The following is a 12,963-nucleotide window of genomic DNA, read 5'->3' as shown; positions in this document are numbered from 1 at the left end:
AGCAGTGATGAAAGCATCGGGTATTGCATGCAGAGGAAATCTGCACCAGGCTGTATCCTAGCAACAGGCAGACGATGTTGCTGCACTATAAATAACTTGGAGTGTGTGTATGTGTGTGTGTGTGTGTGTGTGTGTTTGTGGAAAATAGCTGACAGGGACAAGGTCCTGAGATTGAATTTTAGGGCATACCAAGACACTATACTGACTCATCATTGTGAGGTTACAAGGCTGAAATGTTTAAGCGTCACAGGGAACTATGTACAGCTATAGGGATAATCAGATATAATGTGATGTCAGAATAGGGAGAAAAAGATCAAATGCATTTTTCTGTAAAAATGCAGGTTTCCACACAATCCTTTTAAGTTGTCCCAACAAAAATCGATTAAGTTAACTTAACTGTTTTTACAAATTTAAGTGGGTGGAACATAAAACTATTAAGTTGTTCGGAAAAAAAAAACTCAAAAATTGTGTTGTGTCAGCTCATTTTAATTAATTAGTTTAAAAATCAACAAACCTCATTTTCTCAGTGTAGTTACTTACATGTTTATGTTATCAAATGAATAAGTGGCAGCTAGTTGTCAGTTGACTGCAGCATATTATGTTGAAAGTTTGGTTGAAATCTTTTAAGTAATAAAGTAATTAAACTAATATCTTCACTGGGACCATTTAGCAGTTCTATAGCAGTCCTGTTGGTGGTGCCCATAAGCTTAGTACACTCTAAAACTATGGGCTACCCATACAGAATATATGGGTCAAAGGAAGAAAAGGAAAAATGATTTCTATATACAGAAAGCATGTTACCTGCCAATGACATTAACTGTAAAGAAACAACATTGTTTCAGTTTTAAATACGCTTTGTACAAAGTAAAATAATGTTCTATTGTTATTCAGCATAACCTTAAATGTCCAGTATGTACCATGAACCCTTATTCTGTGTGCTTATTAATATAAAAGAATAAGTGATCATATTCAATTGAAAGCATTGTAAGCATTTAGAATACTCTTGCTGAAAGTAAGGTCAAATCTGGTGGTTTGCAATGTGCAAAATATAAATAATGAGGGTCTTTTTTAATATCTAAATGTATGTCTAAATCTAAATATAAGCCATTATGAATAAATTGAATGGCGAATGAACTTCTAGGTTTTATTTTAGTTAAGAAGTAATTATTTAAAAAAAATTGCAAATAATACTTTCAAGTATGCATTCACTGTTATTGTTCTGACTAATATGGCTAAAGCCATATCGCCCTGTAGCCCAAGACTGGTTGCCCATTGAAGCGGCACCAGGTTAGTACATGTATAAGCAATGCAATCTCACGGCAATTCGTAACATTTTGATTAAGTGGCTAATTCATACAATTTCCTACTATCTAATTTGTACAATTTAGTACGATTTGCTCATTGCCCAATAATGGTTGGGGTTAGGGGTGGGTGCCACGCCTGCTTTTTAAAATTGTACATTTTCGTACGACTGAACTCATACGAATTAGCCACTAAACTAACAAAACGTAAAATACTTACGTTTCCTCGTGAGATCAAGCTGGTATGAGACACCACATGGGAAAACTAGGTTGCTGTTTGAAGTGGTGCTAGTCAGGCCAGCAGAGAGTGCTCATCCTGTGGTTTGTATGAATCCTAATGCTCCAGTATAGTGATTAGGACACTATATTTTCAGTGAGCACCATCTTTCAGGTTAAACATTAAATCGAGGTCCCGACTCTTTTTGGTTATTAAAAATTCCAAACTCTCAATAAAAGAGTAGGGGTGTAACCCCAGTGTGCTAGGTTGCTGTTTGAAGTGGTGTTAGTGAGGCAAGCTGAGGGTGCTCATCCTGTAGTCCGTGTGAGTCCTAATGCCCCAGTATAGTGATCGGGACACTATACTGACAGTGAGCACCATCTTTTGAGTGAGACATTAAACAGAGGTCCTGACTCTCCATGGTTAATAAAAACCCCAAACCAAATTCCTCCCATCAGCCCTTACCCATCATAGCCTCCCAATCCCTTCCACTGAATAAGCCGTATCACTAGACCCTTTCAAACAGTACTTTTGCCCCCTACTCTAATTCATTTTTACAAAAATAATAAAGTGCACAGATCCATATTTTATAACAAGCACCAATATATATATATATATATATATATATATATATATATATATATATATATATATTAGAAGAGTACAATAAAAATGGGGAAATTGTCGTTAATTTAAAACAGTTGCCATATATTAAAAGTTGAGCTACTTCAATCTTACCTCACTGTTCACTCTTTCAGCATCACTCCCTCAGTTGATTTTTGTTTAAATTTTTGCTTGAAGAATGTAAACTTCACCCACTTTAATGTGATTGGCCATCTCAATCAACTTGCCACTGACGACTGATGTTAAGGCTAACAAGGCAGACAAGTCTAAAAATGTAATGAATTAAGCTTCTTTTGTCAACAGGAATCCTTGCAGCGGAGCAGCACAATAAATTAAAATGTTGATAGGCTAGAGGCAATTTGCCTATTTATTATCAAAATGGTAGTTATCAAGCTGCTAAAAATGTCTGACAAGATTTTTGGTAGCCTATAAAGTATTTTTACACTGATAAATGTTTTGGTGGGGGTCTTCTAAATCAGGATTTAAAAAAAAACTACTTTAAATTGAACAGGACATTCTAGTCTATAAAAAGTTGTATTACTGAGGAAAAAGTCCTAGTCCACTGTAGCTATATATAAACATTTGGTGGACAAGAGTCGATACCAATTACCACTGCAGTTTCCCATCATAGTCTGCATTTCGTCCTCTTATCACACACCTCTTCCTCTCACTTTATCTCTCTTTCTCTCCCTCCATCTCTCTCTCCCTCTCCATATGTACAGCTCTTATTGCAATTATCATCCAATCAGACTGCCATAAAGTGGCACTTCCTCTTTTGAAGCTGAGACATAGTGACGGAGCATCTCTTTCTTCTCTCTCCATAGCCGTCTGGCTGAAGAAGCACAGAGACATAATTATTTCCCATAGGATTCAACAGCACTTCCTCCAAGTACCCTATATAGCATACTATAGCATTGGCAACTTTGTTTATTGTAAAGACAGCACACATTGCTAAAAGGTTGCAATATTTCCTGCTGAATTAAAACAGATCATGTTATATTTAACCAGTCTTTCTGTGCATTTCGTATTGGATTAATAAGTTAAATTTACCATCTTTTACAATAAGGTTCCACTAGTCAATGTTCATTAATGTATTTACTGAAACTTAAAAGAAACAATACTGATACAGCATTTTTAAATTATAGTTCTACATGTACTTATGCATTATTAAAATCCAACATTGTGCTTGTTAGCATTAGTTAATGATAACGAAAATCCAAATCATTTTCAACAAAGATTAATGAATATTGTAATAAATGTATTTGTCATTGTTTATTTATTTCAGTAAATACATGAACTAACAGAACCTCACTGTAAACCATTTCATTTGGCTTAAGACATCCTTTAATCCATTCGTTCCAGCACTGACTGATCTGTATTAATCACAAAATAAAACTGTTCAAAATAAACGTTATCTTTTTCTCATCCTCCCGTAGTTCCAAATGTAGAACTGTTTGTACATCTTCTCAATGCAAATACAGATGAATTTGCGATCAAATCTGAGATATTTCTGTCTCTCCATTTCAAGTCTAATTACTTGCACAAATTATGCATTTGTAAAGAAATAAAACTCTATGAACCAAGCTGTTAAATTAAAGTCTGTTAAAAATAAATAAATACATTCAATATAGACTTTTATTGATACATACTTTAACAGAAGACCCCAGTAGGCACAGGACGACAACATAACGTCAGATTGACATTGTATACCAACGTCGTGGGGACATTGCATTATGAAAATCTGGTTGACAGCTGAACCCAACGTCAGACCGGCGTCATTGTCCAACGTCCAACCTAAAACCAACCAATTATCAACGTCTAAGGATGTTAGCTTGACATGGTGTGGACTTTAAAAATAAACATTTTTAAACGTCTGAATAAAAAACAAAAACTTGTTTCTGATTTGAACACAATGTGTTTTATTTTGAGAAACTTTTAAAATAGGTTCGCAAAATAAAGATTATCAAGTTAAATAATTAAAGTAATAAATAGTTTCAAAAACACAGATTTCATTACAATTTAAAATGGCCTCTTTGGAGATTTCTGTTGGAGATACTGTTGTTCTAAAAAACTTAAAACAAAACATTAAAAAAGGTTACATATACTTTAGGAATGGCATAGTTCAACATTTTGGTGGTTTTAAAACGTTGACTTTTCCAAACCGTGGTATACCGTGAACACCTTTATCATCCCATGCCTAGTGGATGTTATGTCTATCAGATGTTGAATTTTGGTTGCCAAACATGACGAATAAATGTCAGTATTTGACGTCAATATGACGTTAGTTTAAGATGTTGGTTCGACATTGGATTTTGATAACTTTCCAACACAACCTAAAATCAACCACATATCATCGTCTTTTGACGTCATTATTGAACGTTAAAAAAACGTTGTCCTTAGATGCTGGCTAGCATTGAATTTTGGTCACCTGACGTCACAACCTAAATCTAACCTAATATTAACGTTTTTTGATGTTGTGTGCCTGCTGGGACCAACCACATCTGCTTGACGCAAGAGAATAAATCTAATTGGTTCTTGAGGAAGCTCGATCATGTCATGTGACATGCCACAATCAGTATCAACGGTTAATATTATATTATAAAATGATTAGATGATCAAATGTGAATCTTATATGTGAGAAAAATCTAAATTAAACCTGTTAGTCATTTAAAATAATAATATCTTTTTTCAGAAGACATACAGACTTATTTTTGATTTCTTTATGATTGTTTTGAGCCGTGGGAGTTGGTTAAAAACTGCTTATTTTGTTTTCTAATAAAAATTTCTCTGGGATTTCGAAAGAGCAAACGATACTTTTCATTCTGTAAGAAACTAATCATTTAAACGCCATTTTGTATGCGTCATTCATTATCAAGTAAAATACAAAACCAACAAAGCAGGAATGAAAAACAATCAGAAGCGAAAAGGTCCAGGTTGTAGTCATGAAAACTGTGGCTTTTAATGTAAACACTACATTCGATTGGTTTTCCAGCACGAACATCCCACATGAAAGAACAACCATTCACTAAAGAAGAGGGAGAAAAAGCAGCACAAAAGCATTCACTTGGAGAGAAAAAGAAAGGTTTAAAAAAGAAACGAAAAAGGGAAGGAGAATCCAAATCAACGGTGGTGAAGGTAATTGTTTTTTTTTCTCTTTTTCTTGAATTTCAAACCGAGAAGGCAGAGAGGGAGGAGAGATACATCTTTCCAAATCTACGTGTGATAGGTGAGAGCTGTGCTTTTCTATGCAGACCTGGAAGGTGTTTGAGTACAATTCTCAAAAAACCAAGAGAAAGCGCATGAATCTGTACAGCAGTGCGTAGCTCCGCCCTCTCCAGCACCGGGGGCGGAGCCACACCTCCAAAAAGTGGTTCGTTCAAAACAAAAACAGAAAATAAAACAAATAAAATCAAATAAATCAATACATATACTGTAATTCAGGCTAAGTAAAGACATTGCAATGCAGGGCGAACAGGCAAAAAGAATCGGTACAGTTCATCAACATCAACATGGGTAAGTCAGTAAGAACGGTTCAAGAGTGGATCACAGGAACCCTTGCAAAATTCTTTTTTTAAAAAAAGGGGGAGAGAGGGGGGAAAAAGTTCTGTAGCTACAAAGCACAAGAAATATACCTTTAATAATATTACAGAATAATCATTGATATTGGTACTGTTATTATCATCATCATCGTCTTCATCATCGTTTGTTATTATTGTCATTCTTATTTTTTTAGTCTTTTTTTTTTTGTTTGTTTTTTCTCAATTTTTTCTACTCAACTCTAGAACTGGAGGATCTACAGCTTTCTATAAGACTGACAGCCCAGTGACTTTCATGTCTGCAAGCCTCCACATCATCTCCCTGAGCCCCACATCTACCCGCCCACCCCCGAAACCCCACCCACACGATGCCATCCGTCTTTTTTTCCCATGTTTTTTTTATTTTTTTGTTCTTTTTATTTCGAGTTTTCTTTTTTCGTTTTGCACTATGTGAAGCAGTTAGCTGTTTCTTTATACAAAGGCTGAAGAAGGGGTCATGCTATCAGTGACGGGGACTCCATTACCCAGCCAACTAAAACAGGGAAAGAGAAGGAATGGGAAGGGGGACAGCGGACGAGAGGTAGAAGAATGGACGAGGTGTAGTAAGTACAAAGGAAGTGTGTGGGATAGATGATCAATAAATAAATTAATAAATTAATCAACAACAATACAAAAGTAAAAGTTCCTTACAAGACAAATGTTAATAAGTTCTCATAACAGTGACCTAGTGTTTCTAGTACTATTCCCAGACACGTCATTCTCAGAAGGTTGGCACTGACATGACACTTGCGATCACTGGACTGGCGTCGAGTGTCCCAGGGACCTCTTTCTCGCCAGAGATCTGACCTACGGAAGTGACGGGGATGGGTTGAGACGTTAAGAAGTGATCCTGGGTGTTTTCCATTCTCTACGATATGTCGAATGGTACTACGGTGATTAAAAATCCAGAGACGGGGGCACACGCTACGACTGACTTGAACCGTAGTGCTCGTGAATTTTAGCTATTGTCGCGTAAGTAAATTCAGTAGCCAGGCAAACATGTACAGGTCATCCCCCCTGACTGATATCCGTGTAATAAATATACATACAATGACACAAAACATAAAAAAATAGTAAAAGAGAGACATTTATCAAAACAAAAAAATGAGGGTTGTTTAGTTCAAACGAGAAAGACACGGTGGAAAACAGGGGAGAACGAAACGTACGACACGCACAAAAAAAAGGTCCCAACTTTGTTCTAAAACCATAAAGGCTGGGTTTCTATAAGAAATCAGTTCTGTTGGCAGCTCTTTGAAAGACAAACTAAAAACATTTCATATATATATATATAATATATTTATATATTTGTATATGCCTATTTTTAAAATTATCGTTATCATTATTTACCAACTTGCATTTTCAATAATAATCATTTCCAAAGAAGTGGCTGGAGAGGAACGGGACGGGCCTCAGTACAAGCCGCAGCCTCGCAGGTTGTTGGCGATGATGATGTCGGTCACAGCATCGAACACCACCTGGATGTTTCCTGTATCCGTGGCGCAGGTCATGTGACAGTAGATCTCCTTATTAGGCGAGCGGTTCTTGCTTTCAAATTGTGCTTGGATGTAAGCGGCTGCATCGTCGTAGGTGTTTGGACCTGCATGCGGAGGAATAAAGAGATCAAATGAATTTGTGGAAAGACATTTTGCCCAAATTACGGGGCCATGGAAATGGCAGTCTGATCTTCAAATCACCTTTGTGATCATCGCTCTAGATGCTCATTAGCCCAATATTTCAGATGACCCCTGTGACCTCTGACATTCAGAAATGTCTCTTCCCATCTAATGTCCTCTCTTTGCATTTCTGAAAACTTTATCTTATGAAGTTAGTGTCACATGTAAAAGGTGCTGTGTGTGTGAACATCTATAGACCACAGTTTTGAAGATTTTGGAGAACATAAATGATTTGGTTATTATTATTTAAATGTTTAAAAATTATTACCTTGCATATTTAATTCAAATTACACGTTTACATGGTAATAATACAACACAATAATTAGATTTTAATATAATTAAGACAGTACTCTGATTAGAAGTCTACCATGTAAACAGCAATTCGATTACCTTAATTAAACTAAAGTCATAATAGAACTAAATAGAAACCAAATTAAAATATGCGGATCATGCCGATTTTAGTAGCAGTACAGACATGTAAACACTGCAATCAAACTTTTACCATCGTGTAGGGTGTATAGACAGGACAATCTACACACACAGCGGTTTGACACTATTCTCTGCACCTACAAGACAAAATGTGGAGTTTTTTCCCCCATTCGATGTGCAGTATCAAATTTGAGTAAAACATCACTTGTCTAGCGGATCAAATTTGCATTTAATATCTTGTTTGTCATGGGGGGAGGGGGGGATGCGTGAAAAGTTCATGAAAGTACCAAACTGCAGTTAAAGTCAACAAAAAAAAATTAAACACCCAAAGTTACATGAAACTCCGGAGGAAATGTGGATATCATGGTGACACAATTATTTTAATGGAATTATGTGCTATAACATGTAAAACGGGATCATGAAAGGAACATTCAAAAAGCAACTCATGTAAACACCTTCATCATATTCTTGTCTTATACAGATTAAGGCAAATCATTTGATTACTGATGTCCATGTAAACGTAGTCACTGTTCAAATGCTCGTTTTAATTTTGAGCAATATACATAGCAAAATGGTAAGAATTGTATGTAATCAAATATTTAAATTAATTAGATTTATTTATATTTAATAATTAGAAAATATAAAATAAAATAATGAAAAATATATTTTAAAATGTATTTTCATTTAATTTCCATATACACATACTATAGTTGTCTGTCCTAGTTTTTACATTTTCAATTTATATTAAATAAGTCATATTAAAACTATGTTTATTCTTATAATTACTGATAAAATTTAGAATTTATATATATAATATAGTTCTTCAAATACATGTCTTAATTTTAAGCAATACAGCAAGATTTTTTAAAAAACAGTATATTGTAAATAAAGTTTATTCATTTATGTTTTATTATTTGTAATATTTCTTTTACATAATAAAATTAGATTAAAATATCTACATATTTAATTACATACAGTTAAAGTCAGAATTATTAGCCCCACTGTTTATTTTTTCCCCAATTTCTGTTTAACATGGAGAAAAATAATTTCAATACATTTCTAAACATAATATTTTAATAAATCATTTCTAATAACTGATGAATTTATCTTTGCCATGATGACAGTAAATAATATTTTACTAGATATTTTTCAAGACACTTCTATACAGCTTAAAGTGTCATTTAAAGGCTTAACTAGGTTAATTAGGCTAACTAGGCAGGTAAGGGCAATTAGGCAAGTTATTGTATAACAATGGTTTGTTCTGGAGACAATTGAAAAACAAATTAGCTTAACAGGGGCTGATAATTTTGTCCTCAAAAAGGGTTTAAAAAAATTTTTAAACTGCTTTTATTCTAGCCGAAATAAAACAAATAAGACTTTCTACAGAAGAAAAAAATATTATCAGACATACTGTGAAAATGTCCTTGCTCTTTTAAAAATCATTTGGGAAATATTTAAAAAAGAAAAACAAATTCAAAGGGGGCCTAATAATTCTGACTTTAATTGCATATCGTAATTGTGCAAACATTTGTTTTAAAGGTGCAAAAGGTGATCTGGCAAAATGCTATGCATTAGCATGATAGCTTTGAAAACACAGTCCCTCCCCCATCGTTCAGAGCCACGCCTCCTGAAATGTTCAAATGTTAGTGAGAAATGGACGTTTTTAAAAATTTCAGTATCGATTGGTACCGAATTCCAGTATCGTGACAACCCTTATATATCTAGCACTTGTTCAGTTGTGTAGCAGGCAAAACTTGTCATAATGTGCAATATTTCTTGCATGAAAGGATCTCTCTCCCTCACGCGCATTGTCCTAAAGCATCTATGCTTAGCAAGCCTTGTGCTTAGCCATACTTTCATGCAATTTCAGATCGAATATTCAAAGTAGCATGGTAAACAATATAGGTAATATAGGGAATTATTGGTCTGACAATTTTTTATTGGATGAACATTTTTTAGTCTTATGCCTGATATCCAGAATATAAAAGTACATTTAAATACATTTATTTTAATCATAACAATTGGAATGTGAAGAGACTACTCTGATCCAGCACAACAAAAAATGTTTCTGAAGACAATCACCTTCTGCACCTTTGACTTTTAACAATATATCAAGAAATTGAACTTAATTTTTACTTAAGATTCTAATTAAATGATAAAGTGCATTATAATTCTACTAAACTATTTAATTACATACATTGTAATCCTATTAATTAATTTAGAAAAATACATCAATAAAGTAAACATCTACTTGCTAATTTATAGTTATTCATAAAACTCAATAAAACTGTTCTTCTTCAATAGTGTATTTTTTTGAAGAATTTAACATTTGATCTGCAATGAAGTAATGTTCAAACCCATTTTCGGTTATGACTCCAGTGTTTAAAAGGCAAGTGGAAAGTAACAATGAGGGCTGCTGCAAAGCAGGAAGGGCTCTAACACAGGCAGTCAATTGTATCTTGTCGAAAAAGAATTTGACAGAGCCGCAGACATCCCTCTGTGCCCAGCTTTCACCCATGACTGCACATGCAAGATCCAGCTACCGCTCTCCATCCTTTACCTCTCATCTCACAGTGACATCAAAATGAAGAATGGCCTGAATGTACCGTTTATGCGAATCCAATCTAATGACAATCTGCCCTAATCAATCACAAACGTTAGCCTGGTGCCACAGTGTTAGAAGACTTAACATATGCACTGTAGACTAGCCTGTGCATCATAACAGTCTTACCTGTGTATTCAGGGAAACAGATACTCAGGGGAGATTTCTTGATCTTTTCAGCGAACAGGTCTTTCTTGTTGAGGAAGAGAATGATGGAAGTGTCAATGAAGAATTTGTTGTTACAGATGGAATCGAACAGCATAAGAGACTCGTGCATGCGATTCTGCAAGAGGAAAAGAAACCAGAACAGGAGAAAGACAGAGAGAGGAGGAAAAAGAGAAAGACAGAAAAACCAGAGATGTTTAGTGGAGAAATACTAACAGCAAGGATCAGGATAAGCAACAAGCTGAAGCACACAAGAAGCAAAACATCAGCTCCTCATTCATTTATTTATTTTCCTTCGGCTAAGTCTTCATCAGAGGCAGCCACGGCGGAATGAACTGCCAACTATTCCAGCAAATGTTTTATGCAGCGGATTCCCTTCCAGTCACAACCCAGTACTGGGTAACACCCATTCCTACACAAAGTCATACACTATGGCCAATTTAGTTTATTCAATTCACCTATAGCGCATGTCTTTGGACTATGGGGGAAATCGAAGCACCCAGAGCGAACTAGGGAACAATTTGCAAACTCCACACAGAAATGCCAACTGGCCCAGCCGGGTCCTGAACCAGCGATCTCTTGCTGTGAGGTGACAGTGCTAACCACTAAGCCACCTTGCCGCCAACATCAGCTCTTCACAAAGTAAAAGACATTGGGCTCTATTTAATCATCAAAGTCGTTTCAGTCGTCTGAAACTCAAGGCACAGGTGCACTCAGGGAGTGTCTAAATACACTTCTGCAGTAGTCTAAAAGGATTGTACCTATTCTCTTAGGGCATAACATGAACCAATCAGAGTCTCATCTCCCAATTACTGAAAAGTGAGTTGCTGTCACACTATGTTGCATTCTCTGTTTACATGGTGGACTTTGTAAGAGGAAAAACTGAATGCATCACTAGTTAGGAAATCATCAACTTAATGTGCTGGATTCCATCAAAGCCCCCTGAGGTAAGGAAGGCATGGGGGAGGGAGCATTTGTTATATTTATGTAGACATTTATGTGATCTTTCACATTTCCTAAATGTTTTATTATTTAAAGATGTTTGTGTGCTGCTGCGCATCCCTGTGTGTAATAAGCAATGCGTATGCTCATTGTGGATTTAATGGCATATTACCAATGCGCTCATTAAGTACCTTAAAAAAGAGGAAAAGAAAACTGTAGCAATGACTTAAGGCCAGCTTTTAGTTAGTCAGTGGCGTGATCTGATTCAGTTGCCTCAAAATAGCAATGCGACATTAAATGCACCTGCTATTTAAACAATGTGTCACAGGACACACAAGAAATTATACTTGTGCGGGGTTAAAACTATCAAAAAACAATTGTGTCATGCGCCAGATGTAAAATAAGGCCCATTGTCTTAAAGGATATCCCAGATATTAACACTTGCATGGTTTAATAAAACATAAATTATGTCTCTTAATGAAAACTACGAATTAGAAACCCAATAGAAAGATTTACACTGTTTAAATAAATCCACATTTGTTATAGTCTAAGGGGGCACTGTTATTTTAGGTGCATGGTGTGTGACATTAAATGGATGCAGGTGGTAACTCAACTTGAAAAGTAAAATGCTGAAACAATGCCAAATTCAGGTGCTTTTTATTTGAAATTTCAATCAAAGGAATGTTGATCATCACTGCTGTTGACTTTTTGATAATGTTATAATGATTATCCAGATATCATGTGAAATCCACGTTGAGAAAAGGCAGAGAAGAGAAATGCTAGACAATAAACAAGCTGAAGCATGCTTATCAGCATCAGTCATCATCTCATTCGTTTCTTTCGTCTTATCGCTAGGAAAGCGGGGAAACATATATTGCTTCTCTTTTTTGTGGTTGTTTGTCTTAAAATGACAAGCTTAAGCCAAACTATGTGGCATTGTATCAGTAATTTGTATTCCCAGTCTTTATATTTATAATATATAAACAGAGGAGCATCACGGTTTAATGTCATTGGAAAACAATGATGGCCCCATAACTCAAACTCTTAAAAAAAATCAGTTAGGGTTTTTCTATATATTACACATTAAAATACATTAATAATGTATTAAGGCATATGTTTATCATATCCATATTTTGAGAGTCAAGAAAACACGAACAGGCAACACAAATATAATACTCATGGCTCTTAAAGATGCACCATGATCTTATGAAGCAAAATGATCAATAGGGGGGGAAAACTGTACAGTTTTAAAGATTTACTATGTTGGTTGTTTTTCTCATGGCTCTGGTACAGTAGCCTTTGACCTACATTTTATGAATCACCAAAGTTTTGGCAACAAATCTTTGGAGTGTTCTACTGAGTAAAAGGGGGAAAAAGGCTGAGATGATGTGAGAGTGACTAAATTGACACTACATTTTCATTTTTGAATTATGAA

The 12,963-nt window shown here is 35.2% G+C and overlaps 1 protein-coding gene across 1 annotated transcript in view; it reads right to left on the bottom strand.

The window, feature by feature from the left end:
- Nucleotides 1–5,070: 5,070 nt before the first annotated feature.
- Nucleotides 5,071–12,963, bottom strand: part of gnao1a (guanine nucleotide binding protein (G protein), alpha activating activity polypeptide O, a) — a 173,714-nt gene continuing 165,821 nt past the window's right edge. Inside the window, 2 exon segments of the mRNA NM_200787.2 lie at nt 5,071–7,314; nt 10,551–10,704. Coding sequence (NP_957081.1) covers nt 7,127–7,314; nt 10,551–10,704 — 342 coding nt within the window. The 3' untranslated portion in view covers nt 5,071–7,126.

Source organism: Danio rerio, chromosome 18 (assembly GCF_052040795.2).
Source record: "Danio rerio strain M-AB ecotype USA chromosome 18, GRCz13ab, whole genome shotgun sequence".
NCBI lineage: Eukaryota > Metazoa > Chordata > Actinopteri > Cypriniformes > Danionidae > Danio > Danio rerio.
The sequence above is the reverse complement of the archived record's forward strand: the minus strand, read 5'-3'. Positions and strand labels throughout refer to the sequence as shown.